This window comes from Artibeus jamaicensis, unplaced genomic scaffold, assembly GCF_021234435.1.
Source record: "Artibeus jamaicensis isolate MK-2021 breed Jamaican fruit bat unplaced genomic scaffold, CSHL_Jam_final scaffold_1019, whole genome shotgun sequence".
Lineage (NCBI taxonomy): Eukaryota > Metazoa > Chordata > Mammalia > Chiroptera > Phyllostomidae > Artibeus > Artibeus jamaicensis.
The window spans coordinates 31,443,810-31,465,152 of record NW_026522025.1 but is presented as its reverse complement, the minus strand read 5'-3'; the positions used below and the strand labels follow the sequence as shown (position 1 = coordinate 31,465,152).

Here is a 21,343-nt window from a genome sequence, read left to right as displayed (position 1 = left end):
CCAAAGCAGAGGACTCCACTGGAGTCACAGAGTCGCCTTTGAACCGCGAGTGAACCCGAGGGCTGCACTCGCAGCCCAGCTCCCGCTGCTGCTGCCGGCGCCCCGCCGCCCGCCAGTGAGGTCTCCCCGGTCGCCCGCCCTCCCAGGGGAGCGCTTCCCCGGGCCAGTCCGTTTCCCAGCCAGGAAGCTAGAAAGTCTGGCTGTCTACCCTTCGGGTGCTATTTCTCTCCCTCCCCATCTCCTCCTCCTTTTGTTGTTGTTTTTGCGGGTTTGGAGCATCGTTTTCACGTGATTTTGTTTTCCTTTTTCATGGACAGTACCTGCACCCTTCGCAGAACGGAGCTGGCTTCTGTTTTCCGTTAGCACTTCGCTGCAAGGACAAATGCATACAAATGCATTTAGGAGCCCACAGGACAAGGCGTGGAAAGGTCTCCCACACAGCAAAAACGTGAGTAGCCCACCCCTGGGGCAGGGATGTAGACCAGCCTCTCTCCCCACCTCCGGGATCTGCGGAGCGGGTTGGAGTTTGTGCTCCCGCTTCTTGGCACCTTTTGAAATTGGGGGAGCCGCGAGCAGCGTGGCACCCTCCGCTTGTCTCCTCAATTTGTAAAGTCCCTGTTTGAAAGTTAGTCTCCTGCCAGCGGGTCTTTCCGACAGTTTATGCTAAAAAGAGCTTGCGGCTCGCGAGGGAAAGTTCGCTGGCGCGGGTCCCCCAGCTCCCGCCGCCCTCTCGCCCGCCTTCCCTTCTCCTCCCTCCGGGCCGGGCTGAGGTCCTGCTTCCCCGCGGAGCTCCTCCGGGCGTCCGGCCTGGGGATTGCCGGGGCTTTAGCCGCATCCTGGGCTCTGTGCGCTCGGGCTGGACGGCGAGGCGCAAGCAGGGCGCAGGGTTGCTGGGCGGCAAAACGGGGTGCCCGCAGAATGTCGGGTGTCGACGGCGCTGCTACACCCCCGGGACTCAGAAGCAATCGCCTCTTGTCCTCGGGAGGCCGACAAACGCTCTGCCCATCTGGGGCCAGGGCTGCGCCGGGATCACTGGTTCTCCGGGGATGGGGCTGCCTGCGAGGGGCGGGACTACCGTCCAGGAACGTTCGCGGGGGCCCTGACTGGTACGCCACCCCCTCTTTCGGCGCGGAACCTACTCCCTCCCCCTCACTGGGAAGAAAAGAGGGTTGATGGGGAGAAGGGTGCCTGCCCTTGGCTGGCTGCCCTGGCCCCTCTGGAAGAGGTCGGTGGGTTATGCAAGTTTGTTTCTGGCCCTGGGGGCGAAAGGGACGAAAGCGGCTGTGATCTTTCTCTGCCTGGAAGATGCCCCTCGAGAGAGTAGGTGGGAGGAGGGCAGGGGGCGGAACGGACTGCGGCCACCGAGGGCAGGCGGAGGCGGGCTGCGGAGAAAGACCGCCTTGTGGCAGTGTTTGTATGAACATGTGCTTCCCAGCCGCGTGCGGCCGAGCCTGGCCGCAGCTCGCGCGCTCTGTCCTCTGACCCCTGGAAACCCCGGCAGCCGGGCTTTCAGACTCGCGAGTTTGCACCTCCTCCCCGCGCGCCCGCCGCCTGATGAATCAGCGAGGGGGGACCTCCGACACCCCGTGCGTGCGGCGGGGTGCCGGGCTCCGGGGAGACCCGGTCCGAGAAGAGGTCAGGCTCTTGGCAGCCTTCCGCAGAGAGGCGCGTGCGAGTCGCATGGGGTTTCAAGGCATGTGTCCCCTCACTTTTATCGATAAACGTCCCTCTGCCTGGATTTTCTGGGAAATCCAGGCGGGGTGGGGCTGGGGTGGGGTGGGGCGCAGCGGATCCTGCCGGATTGATCCCATCTTCCTGCTGATGGGGACGTGGGATGACGGACGAGGTTCAGGCTCCCGCAGCTCCACAACCACCTGGAGCGGCTGGGTGACACCCTCCACCTCGAAGACTCTCTGTCCATCCCTGGGTCCTTCTTGCTCTCCCTGCCAGCACCCCCTCCCTGAGGGCTTTCCCGGACTGAGCAAGGCCTAGTCGCTGGCGAACATTCCCCTTGGTAGTTGTGATCAACCTTACGGATTAAAGCCGGTCTTCTGCTCCTGGCCTCTGTCTTGTCTGGTTTACACTTCCCTTCCAGACGCTCCCAGAAAAGGTCCTGCATAAATTCTTGGGCAGTTTGGGGTTTGTAAATTGGGTCCAGATGATTGGGGGGAGGGAGGCAGAGAAACCAAACAGAATGGATTACACCGAGGAACTTCTGAGGGAAAATTAGACTACGTGTACTGGGGAAAGAGCCCGTGCGGAGAGATGTTGGGGTGGGTAGCAGATCCTGCGCGCTGATCTCCCCTGCCCTCCCAGAGAGCCTCTGTGCCAGGGGGCTTGCAGCCTCTTCCAGACCCATCTCGTTCCGCTACAACTGCCAGTGGGGGTGGCCTGTGCAGAGTTAAGGGTAATTCAAGGTTACATCAGATTGCAGCCCCTCACAGCTCCAGACACACACGTGCAAGTGAAGAGAAAGTAGTACCGACTGAGTTTAGAGAATTGTTCATTGAAAATATCCAGTATCCATAAAAAATTTAGAGTTCTTCGGTTTGAAAAAAAAAGACAAAAATGATACCAACCAACACTACGTGGTGGGAACTTGGGAGAAGCAGCTGCTTGCTTAGTGGATGATGAGGTCAGGTCACTGAATTAAACCTGAGAGTCCCTAATAAAGTCCCTGAGGTTTTCACTTTCCACCATCCTTTTGTGGTGATGTTTGGAAAAAGCAGGGGCATTTTTAAAAATCCCAATTCTCATTGGTCACCCCAAAACAATGACAGTTTAAGATTGGATCTCTAAAACATTTTATTTCATGGAGATGCTTTCATATGGATTACTTAATGTGCATTGTGGAATTAATAAAAGAAAATTAAAACCAAAAGTCAGTGTTAGATACATTGACTTAATATATTATTGGAAAGTCTCCCTGGCAGGCTATTATGGTACTTAAAAGATTTCTATAACCAAAACAGAGGGCGGGGTTTTGGATATGTAGACCTATTTCTTAGCTGGCATGAAATTCTATTTTTAAAATTTGCTTGGTTGTGTTTATGTTTAAGTAAATGTTTAAAATAAACTGATGTCTCAGGGAGAGGAATTGTATTTTATGGAAAATGATTTTGGATATTGTTTAGAAGTTCTACTTGGTAATCTGTGAAGTTACAGGAAATAAATACATTATATTACAGGAATTAGAAAAGTTGTGCTGGTTTCCTTGCCATGCTTTCCTGTGACTTATTTTAGAATGTAATTCTGAGTGTGAAGACCATTTCATTTTCATTCTCCTAAAAGGCTAATAACTTTCTGTCATTCATTCACTCATTCGTTTATTCAATAAATGTTCAGCTCCAATTATGTGCCCAGCAGGGTTCTAAGCAGAGGAGATACAGTGGTTGAGCAAGTCAGAAACATAATTTCTTCTCTCCCAATGTGCCCATTTCAGTGTATGAAACAGCCAAGTTTAACAAAATGAAAAAAGGGTATATACATGAGGACACTTATTGGTGCTGGATAGGAGGGAAGGATACAGAGGGGTAATAGTGGGGGGAAAGGCTGACCAAAGGAAATGAAATTTAGACTGAGACCTAAGTGGAAAAGGCATAGAACTTTCCAAACACAGAGCAGTAAATGGCTCAGAGCTAGACAGCACAGTGTATCTGAGGGCCGGACAGAAATGAAGTTGGTTGCAGCACACATTGTAAGGACCGGGATCTGGAGAGAATCACAGAGGATGTCTAAAAGGCTTCTAAATCAGGTTACTTTGTTAGATAAATCCATGGAGGTTAGGATGACCTGACTTCTTGATCTTAGGCTCAGTGTGCAGGTAGAAGATGCTAGAGAAGCATCCAGCATCTATATATTCGTTGAAATTCAGCCCACCTGATGGAGTTACTGACAGATTTAGTCACTTATTTAAAATCTTTGTTTAACAGTAGCTTGTGCCAGGAATTTTGCTAGGCTAGGTAGCAATCAGTTTAACAATGTCTAGGGCATTATGAAGACAGACTAATTTTCTTGCTACTGACCAGATTTTAGCCAGGGGTATCCAACCTTTCGGCATCTCTATGCCACACTGGAAGAAGAGTTGTCTTGGGCCACACATTAAATACATCATGACACATAATCAAACACACACACACAAAATATCTCATGATGTTTTAAGTAAATTTATTATTTTGAGTTGGGTCATATTCACAGCCATCCTGGGCTACATGCAGCCCACGGGCCACAGGCTGGACACTCCTGCTGGGCACTCTGATCACTTGAAGTCCTTAAGCATTTATTTTTCTTGTACTCATGAATTGCCTGCATGCCTGGAATTTAACCAAAAGTTCTAGTATGTTTCACCCTGGATTATTTATACAAATACCTCGAGTTGAATTGATAGTCCAAGAAATTTATTGTATGCAGGTTAGTAACACTTTATTTCCCTGAATCACTCAACTTTATCCCCAACTGCTGGGTTGAGAAGTGTTTTTCAGTTATTTTGGGAAAGAGGACAGAAATTTTACTATTTCTGGATCTTAGCAGCTAGTAAAGAACCAAATCTGTAAAGCTGTCATGACTTAGAGAAGTTTTTGGCTTGTAAACATAGTGTGATGGAAATCGTTGAAATTATTGATGTATGTCACATGTGTGTGTTTTTCAGATTAGTTCACCCTTTCCAATTGGTTTAAATGAAAATCACCAACTAATAAAATAAAAGTTTCCTATTCATAAGATTTCAAAAGTCCTTTTTACTATTATAAATTGAATCTATGTAGGAATGTGCATCAGCAGCCTGAAGGTATGTATCATAATACCGGAGGGTCTTCTGGACATCCTAAACAAAATGATACTTGCGATTCCCCTAAAGTAACTCAGACCCTTCAGAAAAAGTTTAATAGCTCCAAGAACTATCTAGGGAAGATGCCTGGGATAGATATTAGTTCCTTAAATATTCCGAGTATGGTCTTTGGGTATCTATTTCCTGCCTGATCCCCTTTTAGGCCTCACATGTCTGGTTATGTTTTGATTGTGGCTTATCTCAAACTGAAAATGTGGCTAGCAGACCAGACATACAGAGTATTTTACATTTGGTTGGCTATCCTCAGATATTAACATCATGGGTCATATGTGCATTTAACTTTACTTTTTCTGAGGGTTAAAAAATTAGGTCTATAGGGAAAAATTGAATTTTTCACTCATTGGGTGATGAAAATGCTACTCCTTTCTTATTTAAAAATATTTACTGTCAATATTATATAAAATGGATAAAAGGTGAAGACAAGTTGCTTGCTCAGATATTTACTTATTAATTAATCATAAAAGGTACAACACATACAGGCTATAATAGAGTTATAATTAAAGCATCAAGAGTATAGTAAAGACAAAAACAAACTAAGCAAACAACTAGAACAGGAACAAAATCACAGAAATAGAGATCACATGAAGGGTTATCAGTGGGGGAGTGGAAGGGGAGAGAGGGGGGAAAAGGTACAGAGAATAAGTAGCATAAATGGTAGGTAGAAAATAGACAGGGGGAGGTTAAGAATAGTACAGGAAATGTGGAAGCAAAGAACTTATATGTGTGACCCAGGGACATGAATGAAAAGGGGGGGGGAATGCAGGTGGGAGGGGGTGTGCAGGGCAGAGGGTTATAAATGGGAGAAAACGGGACTACTGTAATATAATCAATAAAATATATTTTCAAAAAAGAGCACAGTAAAGAGTGAGTCCTTTTTAGAGGTAATGGAAAATTTCTTGGAGCAGGTCTTGTTGAAATTAGGCTTTGATGATACCTGACATCTTGACAGGTGGAAACTTAAAGGGCATTTCCAGGCACTTACAAGGTCTGTCCAGGGAATAGAGAATAATGTGGAACGGCTGGAACTCTGGGGGTGTCAGGTGTAGGGGATCCATATTGCTAATCCAAGGAGGGGGGGCCTGAATGATGAGGGCTTTTTCTGTTCTTCTTTACTTGGCTATTAGTTTTCAGCATAAATAGAAAAAGAGAAATAAAATCTCATTTTCCAATCATTGATTTCTACCTCTTCATGAGTCATCAGCTTTAGTACAGAGGTACGCTTGCATAAGGTATGGCTCGACTGACTTGTCATAATCTGCTAAAATCACCTGGTTAAAGGATAATGTAGATGCGTTCAGGTTTTCCTGGCTCACTCCAGGAACAGACTTGTTAACACATCTAGGAAGAACTGTATTTTCCAGTTTTCTCCCCTGAGGTCATTGGAGAAGTCTGTGGGTTGGTGGAATTGCAAAGTGAATAAGGCTGGCTGTTGTACTCTTCATTAGCTAGCTTTATTCTGAGTGGAGAAGTGCCCGCTGGGTTGTTACTAAAGTCTGAGTGAGCCAAATCACCTTGGGCAGGTGCGACGGGCTCCCTTTCACATTTCATTTTCTGCTAAAACAGCATAATTCTGACATGTTCTCCTTCAGCAAGTATAATCCTGAACTATTTATAGTCTCACTGATACACATCATGCCAGTTATTTGTTGAAAATATAAATTTGAAAGGAAAAGAGTCTCCTTCTATCCAAACTCTAGATTACATTGGGATCCATCCTGGAGAACCTAGAGAAATCATTTTAATTTTATGCAGTTGTCCTCAATTTTGTTTGCACATTGGAATCACCTGGTAAGTGTTTAAAATTCCTGGTACCACAGACAAATTAAAATCAGAATTTCTCAGGATGTGGGCAGGTTGGGCTGGACTCAAAGTATTAGTTTAAAACTCCCCAGGTGATTCTACTGTGCAGCTAAGGTGAGGGATTTACAGAAACTAGTATAAAGGACACATGGACAAAAACTAAGGGGGTGTGGAAATGGGAGGGAGGTAGGGAGCACTGGGGGGGGTGGGCTGGGATGGGAGCAAAAGACAGAAAACTGTACTTGAACAATAATTAAATACATTTAAAAAAAACGGATTCAAATGATCACTTTGTCAGTGTCATCTGTCCCAGAAGAGTGGTCCTCAGAGTGTGATCCCCAGGTCGGGAGCCTCAGCGGCACCTGGGATCTCATTATAAATGCGAATTCTTGAGCCACACCCCAGACCTAGTGAGTCACTGGCTCTCAGGATTTGGCAGTCTTGAGCCCTTCAGGGGATTCCCTTGCACACTAAAGTTTGAAAACCACCAATATTGAGCAAAAGAAAGGAGTTTAAAAAACAAGATCAAATAATGTTATCTGTGTCCTTGTCATAAATTAGATATATATTATTTAAGCAAAGTAATATTTACTTAAATATATTTTAAGTACAGTGTAACTATGAATACCAAAAGTTCTAAGTTGCTTTCCTTAGAGTTTTGTACACACAATCTATATTAGAATCACCTAGATAAAATCATACACATTCTGAGGATCCACTTCAAATTGTGGCAAGGCCCATAATCTGCATTTTTCACGAGCACCTCAGGTGATTCTGCCAAACTAACATGTGAGAAGCATTGTTCTAAATGGATGACGCCTTGCCCGGGAATCTTTTTAGAGGCCTCGTTAAAACACCTGGTTCAGCTATTTGCCCATACCAGTTGAAATTCAGAACCCTGTTGTGTAAAAGCTGTGCTCTAGCTGTGCTCTGTACTATGACCACGGAATGTGCATTTTCCACTTACTAAGAAATGGTTAGTGTCATTTTAATACAAATCTTATTTTCTTTTTTTAATTTATTTTTATTGATTATGCCATTACAGTTGTTCTATTCCCCCCTTCATTCCCCTCCACCCTACCCCCCCATCCCCACCATTACCCTCTCTTTAGTTTATGACCATGTGTCTCAAGTTCTTTTTTTTTTTTAAGATTTTTATTTATTTATCTTTAGAGGGGAAGGGGGGAAGGAGAGAGGGAGAGAAACATCAATGTATGGTTGCCTTTTGTGCATCCCCCGCTGGGAACTGGCCTGCAGGGAACCGGCCTGCAACCCAGCCATGTGCCCTGACTGGGAATCGAACCTCGATCGTGTGGTTCGCAGGCCCGCGCTCAATCCACTGAGCTACACCAGCCAGGGCTCAAGTTCTTTAGATTCTATATTTCCCCTACTATTCTTGCCACCCCCCTTCTATTTTCTATCTACTGTCTATGCTACTTATTTTCTGTACCTTCTCCCCCCTTCTCCTTCTCCCACTCCCCTGTTGCTAACCCTCCTTGAGATCTTCATTTCTATGTTTCTGCTCCTGATCTAGCTGTCCTTTTAGTTTGCTTTTGTTTTAGGTGTGGCTGTTAATAACTGTGAGTTTGCTGTCCTTTCACTGTTCATGTTTTTTTAACTTCTTTTTCTTAGATAAGTCCCTTTAACATTTCATATAATAAGGGCTTGGTGATGATGAACTCCTTGAATTTGATCTTATCTGAGAAGCACTTTATCTGCCCTTCCATTCTAAATGAAAGTTTTGCTGGATAGAGCAATCTTGGATGTAGGTCTTTGGATTTCATGACTTGGAATACCTCTTTCTAGCCCCTTCTTGCCTGGAAGGTCTCTTTTGAGAAATCCGCTGACAGTCTGATAGGAACTCCTTTGTAGGTGACTGTCCCCTTAGCTCTTGCTGCTTCTAGGATTCTCTCCTTCATTTTAATCTTGGCTAATGTAATGATGATGTGCCTTGGTGTGTTCCTCCTTGGGTCCAACTTCTTTGGGACTCTCTGAGCTTCCTGGATTTCCTGGAAGTCTATTTCCTTTGCCAGATTGGGGAAATTCTCCTTTATTATTTGTTCACATAAGTTTTCCACTGGTGGCTGTGCCTTTCCCCCCTTCTGGTACCCCTATAATTCGGATGTTGGGGCATTTAAAGATGTCCTGGAGGTTCCTAAGACTCTCCTCATTTTTTTGAATTCTTGCTTCTTCACTCTTTTCTGTTTGGCCATTATTTGCTTTCTTCTGGTCCACTCTATTGATCTGAGTCCCAGTTTCCTTTTCATCGCTATTGGTTTCCTGTGCAATTCCATTCATTTCAATTAGTTTCGCCTTCATATGTTTGTCTAATTTGTGGCTATAATCAACCAGTTCTGTGAAGATCCTGATGACCAGTGTTTTAAACTGTGCGTCTGAGAGTTTTGCTATTTCTTCATCGCTTAGATTTATAGGCTCTGGGGCTTTGAGATCTTCTTGAGCCATTTTTGGTCTGTTCGTTCCCTTTAAGTGTGAGGAACGGAACCTTGGACTCCCAGGTCCCTGGGTTGTGACGCTGTATGTGGGGGCGTGGTCAGAGCGGGGAACTGGTGACCTCCTCTGCTGTTTCCTGCCCCTGGGTGAGGACCTGCACCTTAGGTGGTTCACCAGGGTAGGGCCACTCAGAGTTGCTGGGTTATGACGCTATATGTGGAGGCGGGGTCAGAGCGGGGAAATGGCGGCGCCCACTCCCTCACTTGTCTATCTACGCAGGAAAGCACGACCACAGTCAACCCGCAGCCCTGCTCCCTCACTGTTTCCCCGCGGTCGCTCGGTCGCTCGCTGAGTTGCTTACTAGGTCCAACCCTGCGCCTGGGTTCTGTGCGCCTGAGCCCCTCTGACCGAGTTTTCCTGTGCAACCCCGCTCCACCAGCTGCTGGTTTCACCCCTTACCGGTCAGACTGAAGAATTTGTTGTTAACGGACTTCCGAAAAGTTCAATTTTCTGTGTTCTGGCTGTGTTTTCTGTTGCTAATATTTAGTTGTCTCTAAACTTGGTTGTGAGAGAAGGCACAGCGTCTCCACTTATGCCTCCATCTTGGTGGAAGTCTCCAAATCTTATTTTCTTTATGTCAAGGAGAATAGTATAAATTTATATAGTTGGCTCAGTTTGTAAAAGATCATCTTTCTTAGATTAAGATGTACTTTGTACTAGTTCATAAAGGTAAAAACATTGGTAATAGACAATGTACTAATTATAGGAACTTAATAAAAATGATTTTCAGAAGACTCTGTAATCAGTCCTTACAGAAACTGTATTTTACAGAACTGTCACCTGGGTTAGAATAAAAAACAGAATCAGGGCCTACTTTAGCAAGAATAATATAATAAAATATTCTTTTCATCATGTTCATTTTTTAAATTATATCTGTGATTGTCACTTGGGAGTTATGTATAACCAATTATGAAGACTATTCAACAAAATCTTTCAAAAGTTTGGTTATACTGAAAACAAATCACCACATACTTTTACTTGGCTACCGATGTAAATAAATGAAGATTTTGAGTTGTAGTGATTGAGTATTTTGCTCAAAATTACTACTTATCAAAGTGTTCATGTTGATTTCTAGAGGTCATTACTATTTTCGGAAGCAAAGAACTATGAGTTTAGTACAAGTGATTTGAATATGGTATTCAAATGGATTTTACATATAAATATTCATTTAAACAAATAACCAGTTCTATCAATTTATAATCACTATGGTTAAGTGACTATAAGTAGTACAATTTTGCATAAATTTATATGTTTGTATAAATTGCATGTATGGTAATTTGACATAATATAAAATAATATATGATAATAGTAATGTTACTTGTACTAGTTCACATTTACTAGGTGCTTCCTATGTGCCAGGTCCTGGTTTGTGTGCTTCGCATGGAGTTTTTCAGTTAGTCTTCAAAAACCTTATGAGGTAGTTTTAACAGAAGCAGAAACTGAGCCACAGAGCAATAAAAAATGTGCTGTAGTCACATAGTAAGTGGCAAAGCTGGAACTTAAATTCTGAGCCCTTGCTCTTAACTAATATGAATATAAAATAATAGCTGAATTGTTAATCTTGTACTAGAGCATATTTTGGATTTTATATGATTTATAGGTTGCAAATGTCCAGCTAAGTTTTTCCCAATTCTCTTTTTTCAGGAAGCTGCTTCTTCATTTTGTTGTGCTATGTGTGGCGGGGGGTGCTGTTCATGCACACGAACGAGGTAAGAATGTCACCTTGATGCTTCTTTGCTTACATAAAAATTCTGCTGCTGGACAGCAAAAGAACATGACTTTAAAGTCATCATAACCTCAAATTCAACATTAAATAACAAAAAATTCTACCCAGCACAATGAGAATGTAAGGGCAAAGAAACCAATTTTGGAGGGAAATATGACCTTTAGGAAATTAGTCAGATCTTCCATCTGTGAAATTGCTTACATTTTTACAAAAACTCTCTATAAAAGAGAAGTTTTGTACAGTAAAAAGGCTTTGCTTGTGATTTCATTTTAAGTGGGAGTTCTTGGGGGTGGCAAACTGTGACTGAATTACCTTTGCACTTCTTGAAACAACACCAGCATAACTAAATGTTCCATCTAGATTTACATCATTAAGAAACAAAATAAAATTTGCATACCATTGGGCTTTGGCCTTTATGTAATTCAAATGGAGAAGTTTGGAAAATAGATCAGTGTTTTGTTTTGTTTTTGCCTGCTATCTGGTTGCTCTGGTAGTTCAGGGATCTATGTGTACCTAATTTATTCATTTATTAAACAACTTTTTAAAAGTGTCTTCCATTTGCCACATAAAATCCCAATTACCAGTAATTAAAATATGAATAAGATAACATCTCTGACCTCAAAGTGGAAAAACAAATACCTTTGTCAAAGGTAGAAAAAAGCTAAAGTCAAAGAGAAAAACTCTGAAACTTGCTGGATTTACAGATGATGTCACCATGGCCCCGGTTTTTCCTTCTGCCTTTTATCCACACGCTGCCAAGTTAGTTATTCGTTCTGATAGAACCAACTTTTCAATTCAGTGAGCCACTTTTTAATCTGGTCCATCACCAAATAATAGTAAGGAAAAGACAAGTAAATACAATCAAATGAATGAACTATATGTAGGTAAAGAGAAGGCACAGAAAAAGGAGTAGTGCTCCGTTCACCGACCAAATTGAAGAGCAGACATAGATCAATGGTTCGTCAGGTAGCATATAATGGATTAAAACAGTCTTGGAAGGCATTTTATAATTCTCTTTTTTTGGGACAAAGGTTAAATTAGCTCACATGTAACTTCATGCAATATTAATCTTGAGCAAGTCATTTCTAGAACTTTATTTTGCTTTAAGTAATCATAATAGGACAGAAACTGTATCTCCTAATTTTTCACTGTTATTACTATTACAGTTTCTGAAAACTTATTACGTACCAGCCACTGGTACATTTTTCTTCAGCACTACCTTATTATAGGGTTTTTATAATTATGCCCATGATAGAACTGCTGACCCCAAGATTAAGAAGAGTAAAGGTAACTACCCAGAGGGTAACACGTGACTAAATGGAAGAACCAAGATTTGAAATCAGGCATTTATACTGTAAAGTCAACAAGTTTTTTAAAAATGAGCCCTCTTAGACCACAGAGAAGATAGGAAAGAGAAGGAGAATGTATGTATTTTGTGTCTTATTCTTCGCTGGTGCTTTCCATGTATTACTCTAATGTTCATAATGAACCTGCAAGGCAACTGACTCTGCAGAAAAAGAGCCTGGGGCTCAGAGACAGGGCCCGCCCAGGCTGCACAGCAAAGACTGGGATCTGTGTCAGCTCACCTCACCTCTGACAGCTGCTGCAAAACTCTTTCCACGACGCATCCCCTTGCTTCACAGTTGCCATCAGCTGGCTCTGTAAGTGAAATAATTTACAAAATGTGTCATTATCAAAATATTAAAAACCCAGGCAAAGCAAGACATAAAGAAAACTGAACTGAATATTTGTGAATCAACTTTTTTAATAAAAATTCAGAACCAATGAAAGGAGTAAATCAAAGAAGTAATATCTTCCAACCCTAAGATTTTATTTATAGAATACAAAATGTGCTTTTTTATTTCAGGGTGAGCATCATAATTTTTAGTTTTTTATAACCATGACATTTTATTGTGAGTTCTTAAGAAAAATAATGAATGTTTAAAAACTTCTTTGACTTTAGAAAATTGGATACTTTTGAGGACACACACACAAGAAATGAAAATAGTAGTATGCTATCAAAAACTTGGAAGTACTTTTTTTCTAAAATAGATTTTTTGTTAATTTGACATTGTATAATAATGTAACATTTAATCAGATTAAAATATCTTTGCAGAGAAATTGTGATTTTGTAAATATCACAAATATCAATTGCAACCTTAATTTAATACTGATAAATATATCTATTTGATCTAGAGATTATCCCAAATTATACTTCACAGAAATAAATATATTTATACTTATGAGACTTTTCAAAACTTAAATAAGTAACAAGGTAATACAAGTGTATAGTTTAAAAGTCAAGTTTTCCTGCAGTACCCAAAACAACAAATGCTATCCCCAACCTTACCCAGGCCTGCAATCAGTCCTCTGCCCAAACTCTCTTTCAGCACCTTCCTTTGTTTTAACTACCGTACTTCTTAATAACATGCTTAGATATTATTTTGACGTCCTATTTTTGATTGTGAGGCTTTGACACTTTTACACTATCATAGGCCCCCTCTTCCCCATCTTCTTTCTGGCCTTTCAATTTATCTTTATCAAAGTTTTGAGTTAAATTAATATTTACAGTTTACCTTATCATGATCATGTATGTATTATTTTTTTTTACCATTGAGCCACGTACATTTATATTTTCGTTCCTGAACAATAAGAGGGCCTCCATGTTTTTGTTTGCTCTGTGTTCTGTGTCACTATCACTGATACTTCTCAGATACTCCAAAAAGAATTATAAAATTTCAATGAAAAATATTTTTATAAAATACACCATATGTTCTAACTATTTAATTTTTTGAGATACTTCTTCTAGAAGCTCAAATTCTCCTGTTCCACCATGGACTGGTAGTTCCCTGCATTTCCTGTAGAGTCGATTTCTCTCATCTGTGTTAGATTCAGTGTCTTGGGACTCAGATTCTTCTTTTTCATTATCTGTTTTCTTATTTGAGTGGAACATAACTTCCAGTAGAATCCTGCAAAATTCTACTTAGATGGTACATTTTGTAACATTGTGTTTCTGAGAATATGTTTATTTCACTCATATGCTTGGGGGTAGTTTGGGTGGGTATATAATTAATTTTAGGCTATAAATAGTTTTCTCTCTGAATTTTAAAAGCTTTTATCTATTGCCTTCTGGTTTGCAGTTAAGAAATCTTATATTATACTAATTCTTGATTCGTTGCATGTGACCTTTCTATTTTCTTCTTATGAGCCTTAAGATCATCTACTTATCCTTGATGTTTTGAAATTTCACAATTTCATGTGCTTTGGTGCTGGTCTTTTTTTTTCCAGTTTATTGTGCTGGGCATTTAGTAGGTCCTTTCAATGTAGAAACATCTTTAATTTTCTTGGAATTTTCCCTCGTTAGCTCTTTTTCTCTGACATATGAGGTCTATACAGAAAGTGCCCAGCCACTTACTATGAAAAATAGGGACATTTATTGACAAAGATACAAGAAACAGTGTACATAGGACAGTGTACCTCAGTCCCCTTCAGAGCAGGCACCTTGGGCCCTCATACAGTTTTCCCAGCATTTCTTCCATGGTTCAAAATACGCTGTAAAATCCTTTGTTGGAATCTCCATCAGCTGCCCTGTTATATTTTCCTAAATCTCAATGGTCTGAAATCTTTTTTTTTTCAAAGGGAAGACCTATCTTTGGGAAAAGCCAGAGGTCACAGGCTGCCAAATCTGGGCTGTAGTAGGGCTGAATCACCTGGGTCATTTGATGTTTTGCCAAAAAACTTTGCATGAGACATGATGCTTGAGCAGGTGCATTGTCATGATAAAGCTGCTGACCACCTGTCACCCATAACTGGCCACTTTTGTCATATTGCATCTCTCACCCCAATGAAGGACACTGAGATAGTACTCCTTATTAATTTTTTGGCCTGAAGGGACTTTCTTGTATCAGACAACACCTTCCGGATAATAATAATTAAAAAAAAACCACAGTTAACTTGCTGCAACTTTGCTGCACCTGGTTTGGGTGTGGAACACCAGGCAACTTCCATTAGGATGACTGGGCCTTCATTTCCAGATCATAGTTATAGACCCATGATTCATCTCCAGTTACAATCTCCTTAAGGAAATCTGGTTCTTCTGTAGTGGTTTGAATCAAGCCGTTAGCAACCATGTAACGATGTTACTTCTGTTCTGGCTTCTGTAGAAGGAGCTGTGAATGAATTTCGCAATACACGTTTTATGCCAAGATCCTGCATCAAAATCTCAGACAATAGTTTTTGGAATCCCCAGATCAGCTTCTGGTTCTCACACTGATAGTCACTGATCTGATCTTTGTTGATTGCAGGCCATACACATTCAACATTCTCAGGTGTTCTGCTTGTTGCAGGCCTTCCAGGAACATGGGTTACTTTCAATAGATTCTCGACCATCTTTGAAGTGCTTGTGCCACACTTTTATTTTCACTGCACTCATTTCATCATCCCTAAAAGCCTTCTGAATCATCTGAATAGTTTTTATGGAGGAACGCAAGCTTAATGCAAACTTCAATGCAGGTTTATTGCTCTGCTTGCTCAGTCATTTTGAATATGACGGCCCCACAGTACACATGCTCACTCAACTGCATATACCACCCACACTGACTAATACAGTGATGTTGTCATTGTTCACGCATGCATATTCCAGTCCACTATCCTTGGCTGCAACGTTACATCAATGTTGTGGAAATGGTTCTCATTATATTAACAATGGCTGGACTTTTTCTGGACAAACCTTGTATTTATTTGCTCTTTCTGCAAATTCTGTTGGTCAGATATTGGGTTTTGTGGATTGAACTGCTTTTTTTAGCTCTTTTTTTTCATCTTTGTTTTTTATTCTATTTTATGTTAAATTTTCATGAGTCTCTATTACAAACATTTAAGTTTTATTTCTGATGCATTTCAACTTTTGAGCTTTCTCACTTCATTTATTCCCTCTCCAATATCTTGGAGAATATAATTCTGTTTGCCGCTGTTATTGAAGTAATATAAAGAGATCCTTGTGGGTTTCAAAGAGGGCTGTCTCACCATTTAGTAGGTAGAATTTAATTGAATCCCCTTATTTGCATTATGGTGCTTCTCTGCTAGATTCTGCTATGTTTGATTCAGTGTTTCTGCGTAAGTAAGCTTGAGTCTTCTGTTATGTTCTTGAGGTTGCTTGTATAGATTTTTAACTCTTCCTCCTTCCATTATTGGAAGCCTCATGCCTCTCTCCTAAATTCAGTGATTTGGTGCCTTCAGTTAGTTCTTGAGCCTTTTCAGAATTCTGTAATGTGAGTTGGCCTGCCTGTCTTTAGCACCTGCTACTGCAAGTCCTTAGTGTTCAGTATCCTCCAGCATGCTAACTCCTTCATTTGCTTTTCATCTTTTAAAACTCTGTTTATTTCTCTTACCTACTATTGTCTCTTCTATCCATTTGCTTTGCCCGTGTAGTTTTAAATCACATTTCCTTGTTCTCATTTTAATGAAATTTAAGACTGAGCAGAGATAAACATCTGTTATTTGCCATGTTTTCAGTTCATTCCTTTAAGTTTTAATGCAGCTAACAAAATCATTTAAATTATACTGTTAATAAATATAAATTTTGTGTTTGTTTTATCATTGAGTTTTAGGTATAACTTAATGAATAAATGATTTTACTTCAAGAAAAATGAACTATTAAGGCTGTTTCCTGAGCATTTGACAGATATAAATCCCTGCTCGTATCAAATGCAATCTAGTTTCCCTAGCACTCTGTCTCTGTTGGCGGGCTGGCTGCCCATGGTACGGGCGTGGCTGCAACCCCTCTGCAGGGTCACTTACACCACATGAGCCACGTAGTTCACTCTCAACCTGCACGGCTTTCCCGGGTTCGTGATTCCAAGATATGAAAACCACATGTGTGGAAATCCTGATGTATAGAAGTAATCTATGTGTAGAATGCTCATCTTTGAGAAGAGTATTTTCTGTGAAAATTAATCCAAAATGTGTTTATTATTAAGAGAAAAGCAGTTCATTCCAGCTGCAGTAACTCCAAGTATTTTCTCCCAAAACCCCTTTTGGATGTTTAATTAAAAATTTTACACACAGGTTAAAGCCACATTTCTCATTTTATAAATAAGTTTACTTTTATCATATTAACCAGAATAGATGTTATTTACATTAAGAATAATTTAAAGTTGCAATTGCCACTTTTTCATTGTTGTCCAATTACAGTTGTCCCCATTTTTTCCCCCATTACTCTCCCCTGTGTTACCCATCCCCCACCTCCCACATTCAGTTCTTCCCCTCTTTCCCCTTTGGCTTTGTCCATGGGTCCTTTATGCATGTTCCTTGACTTGACCCCTCCCCTTCTTTACCCCATTATCCCCTTCCCCACTCTCCTGTGGTCACTAACAGTTCTTTATTTCCATGTCACTGGTTCTATTTTGCTCACTTGTTTGTTTTGTTAATTAGGTTCCACTTAGAGGTGAGATCATATGGTATTTGCTTTTCACCTCCTGGTTTATTTTACTTTGCATAATGCTCTCCAGTTCCATCCATGCTGTCCTGAATGGTAGGAGCTCCTTCTTTCTTTCTGCTGCATAGAATTCCGTTGTGTAAATGTACCACAGTTTTCTGATCCACTCATCTCCTGAATTGCCACTTTTTACATACCCAGTATGACAGCCATGCTAAAGCACAGGTGGTTTGCAGCCAGAAATCTGGGTGCATGTCCAGGTCCCGATGTTTACTAGCTATGTTTTCTTGAGCAAGGGCCTAAAATACTCTGAGTCTCACTGTCGGCAACTCTAACGTGAAGATAATAGTTGTTCTTACTACATATGATTGTTGTGTGGATCAAATGAAATAACACATGTAAAGTGCTAAGTGCATGCTTGCTACATGATTAACAGACAATAGATTTTAGTAGAAAAAAATACTCTGGATCCTCTTCTCCCCCATAAACTCTTAATATTGATAAAATAAAATAAAATAGTTGTTTTTAAACAATTTCCTTTACTTCCTTAAGTCAGTGAGCTAGCAACCAGGAAGCCTATATTTGAATCTTGATTCTGGCATTGACCAGCTATTGGGGTTAGACTACATAGGATAGAAAGTGGATATTGGGCAATTATCTAGGTAATTTAGTCAACTTGAGTAAGTGTGAAAGGAAAGGAAAAGTATATTGAAGTCTCTACAATCTTTCTTGTTTGCAACTTATATAATTTTATTTTAAATAGTCATTTTTTCATTTCTACAAACTAGAAAGAGTATAGCTCTGGAGCTTTACTGACTAAAACATATACAAATTTTAAACAGTGAGAATTCATTAAAGTTAAGTGCTATACTATATTAATTTAATTCTTTAATACTGAGTTAACACTATTTATTATAGTTCATTAACTATTATTATTTTATATTCTTTATTTAAAATTGGGTAATTTTTAAAAGGCCTTTAAAACTATCAATTAGTAAGAAATGTATAAAAAAATCTCATTTTTGAGGGGTAAACTTAGTACTTCCCTTGTTCCTCCAGTTTGTGATAGAATCTTATTGGTATTGACAGGTAAAATGGTTTTTCAGTTTTTTTGTACTTGTAAAACAAGTGTGATCATTTGTTCTCCTGTATCTATTTCTTTAGGTAGACATAACAGAGTCAATTATATAGCCACTGGATTTAGAGTCAATTACTTGGGTGAGACTAGCAGTTTTATTACCTGCTGAGACTTGATTTCTCATTTTCCCTTCCCTCTCTTTCTGTCTTTCTCCCTCATTCACTTCCTTCCTCTCCCCATTTTCTGTCTTCCTCTCCTTTTACCCTTCTCTCTGCTTTCCTTTTTGCACTTTATTGAGTTCTAACTAGTGATAATGTTATCCATCCTACCAACTATACAAGTTTCAAATGAAAGACAAGCAAGTTTGCCAGATCTGTGCCAATATTTCAGCATCAGCATTGCAAGCTTAGAAGACTGATCTTATTAGCACTCTGGGAGAGGAACTACTTGTTATTAGTATATAACAAAATGCCAATAAACAAAAATCATACTGAAGGCTTCAGGAGGAGGTAACACTCAAATTGAGTCCTTTTTTTAAAAAATTGACTTATGAGTAAAGTTGGCATGAAGGGATATACTTAATGGGTCTCTGAAAGGATAGAATTAATAAAAAACACAGATAAGCTTTGATATGGTAAGAAATTCAAGGAAAGTAAAAAAAATCAAGAGCGAAGAATGGCATGGAGTGAGAAGATATATCATTAAAGGGAAAATGTGTAAAGGCTAGTGTAAATTAGAAGGCAATCTGCAAGACCATGCTTATTTCTGAAACTAACCACAAGTTTGAGGGTTCCCAAGACCACCTTCAGGCTCAAAAATGTTCTAGAAGGCCTTCTGGATCTCAATGAAATCTGTTTTACTCACAGTCATGGTTTATTATAGAAGAGGAAAGAGGTTAAAATCAGTCCAAGGGAGAAACACATGGGGCAGGGACTAGGCAAGTCCCACGTGTGAAACTTCCAGTTGTCCTCTTCCAGGGGAATCATGGTCAGTGCCAACTTTCCCAGCAATAAAATGTGACAGTGTGATGGAATATTGCCAACCAGTGAAGCTTGCCTGAGCACTATTGTCTAGAGTCCTTACTGAGATTCCATCACATGGATGTGGTTGACTGCTCATGCAGCTGACCCTCTGGAGGTTGAACTAATACCACATAACCCAAAGCCCTCACTATAAATCACTTTGTTAGACTATTTGGTATGAGCCAAGGCCTCCAGGTAAACAAATATATTTTTATCAGGCAAGACATTCAAGGGCTTATAGATTACTTCCCAGTAGCTGAGGACCAAGACAGGACTGTTCTTTGGGCAAGTTTAAATTTTCTACTACATATGTAGCATGTGGGGGTGGATGCTATTGTGGAAAGAGTGAAAAAGAAGAGTTTGAAAAAAGGGAATCAAGATGGGGGCCCTAATGATCCACTCACATTTCTTGAGAGTTTTGTAAAAAGGCTACCATATCACTCAAGGTTAGAAGGATCTTCTTATGTGTTAATCTGCTCAGTGTCAAAAACTGTATCATAGGCCCACATAGTTCCATGCAAAAATTAATGCAAAAATTATTTTAGGATGAAGTCATAATCTCTTAATTAGGGAGTGAGAGGATGGAAAATGGTAAAAAGATTTTTGATTTTTGAAACAGGACATCCACAGGCTGAAAGAGCCAGAGCACTTCATTCTTATTTAATGGTTATTTTTTATTACTAGCATGAACTCTCTTGCTTACAGTGTAATTCTTTTTTCCTGCATTCTGAGTATTTCTGTTCTGATCTTGGGATTTTTATCATGTTTGAAATTTAGCATAAACTAAAAAGAGGAAAGCTTATTAGGCTGTGAGACTAGAAACACAGGCAGGGTTTAGATCATTAAGGGTCTGAGGGCTAAAACAAGAAATTTGAGTTTTGAACCAAAAGTTATACGAACTATTGATGTGTTATAGAAAGGAGTGTCATGAACTAAATGTTCATTTTGTTCTGTATTTTAGAAAGGTTTCTCAAGCAGTAGTATGAGTAATGAATTGGACAAGGGTGTATTATTAAAGGCAGAGAAATCTATCAAGAGGCTAATATTATAATCTGACTTAGAGTAAAGAGAGCCCCACTAAAGCTTATTTTGGACTTGGTGACTGAGAAGATATGGAGAATGGGTGGGAAGAAATTACCAAAGATGATTACTAGGTTTCTGAGTTAGATGATAGGATTGATCAATTCATTAATTCAAGTAAGATCTACTGTGAGCCTGCTTTGTTGAGTCATTATTCTGTGTGTTGGAATATAACAGTGAAACAAGACGAAGTCCTACCCTCTGGACTTCCATTTCAACTAGGGAGCTAAGCAATAGGCAAGTTTGTAGATAAATTATGTATACATAATTTTTCCTAAATTTTAAATTCTATAAAGAAAAAAATGAAACACAGTAAGATGTTAGAGTCAGAGTTACTGGGGCATGGAGGATGACTATTTTATATTTTAGTTAGTGTGGTCAGGGAAGGCCTCTCTGAGAGGGTAATATCTGAGCCTAGTTCTGAATGAATTAAGGTTTAGAGCTCTCTTAGCAGAGTGAACACTATGTGCAAACACCATGAATTAAAAATGAGTTTAGTGGGGACTTCCGCCAAGATGGAGGCATAGGTGGAAGCACTGCACTTTCTCGCACAACTAAGTTTAAAAACAACAAAGTTTTAGCAACAAAAACACAGCCAAACCACAGAAAATTGAACTACACAGAAGTCTGACAACAACGAACCCTTCAGCCAAACCGATAAACTGGTGAAGGAGTTAGCAGTGAGGAAGACCTTGCAGGCCCCAGGGGCAGGAAGCAGCAGAGGGAACCGCCATTGTCCCTCTCTGACCCCGCCCCCACATACAGCATCACAAACCAGCAACCTGGGTGGCCCCGCCCTGGTGAACAACTAAGGCTCTGCTCCTCATACTTAACAGGCATGAACAGA

The 21,343-nt window shown here is 40.4% G+C and overlaps 1 protein-coding gene across 1 annotated transcript in view; it reads left to right on the top strand.

Moving 5' to 3' along the window:
- Positions 1–344: 344 nt before the first annotated feature.
- The window catches only part of COL24A1 (collagen type XXIV alpha 1 chain), a 346,701-nt gene continuing 325,702 nt past the window's right edge, over positions 345–21,343 (top strand). The window contains exons 1-2 of the mRNA XM_053655519.1: positions 345–448; positions 10,802–10,866. Of these exons, the coding sequence (XP_053511494.1) occupies positions 393–448; positions 10,802–10,866 (121 nt within the window). The 5' untranslated portion in view covers positions 345–392. The remainder of the gene's footprint in view (positions 449–10,801; positions 10,867–21,343) is intronic.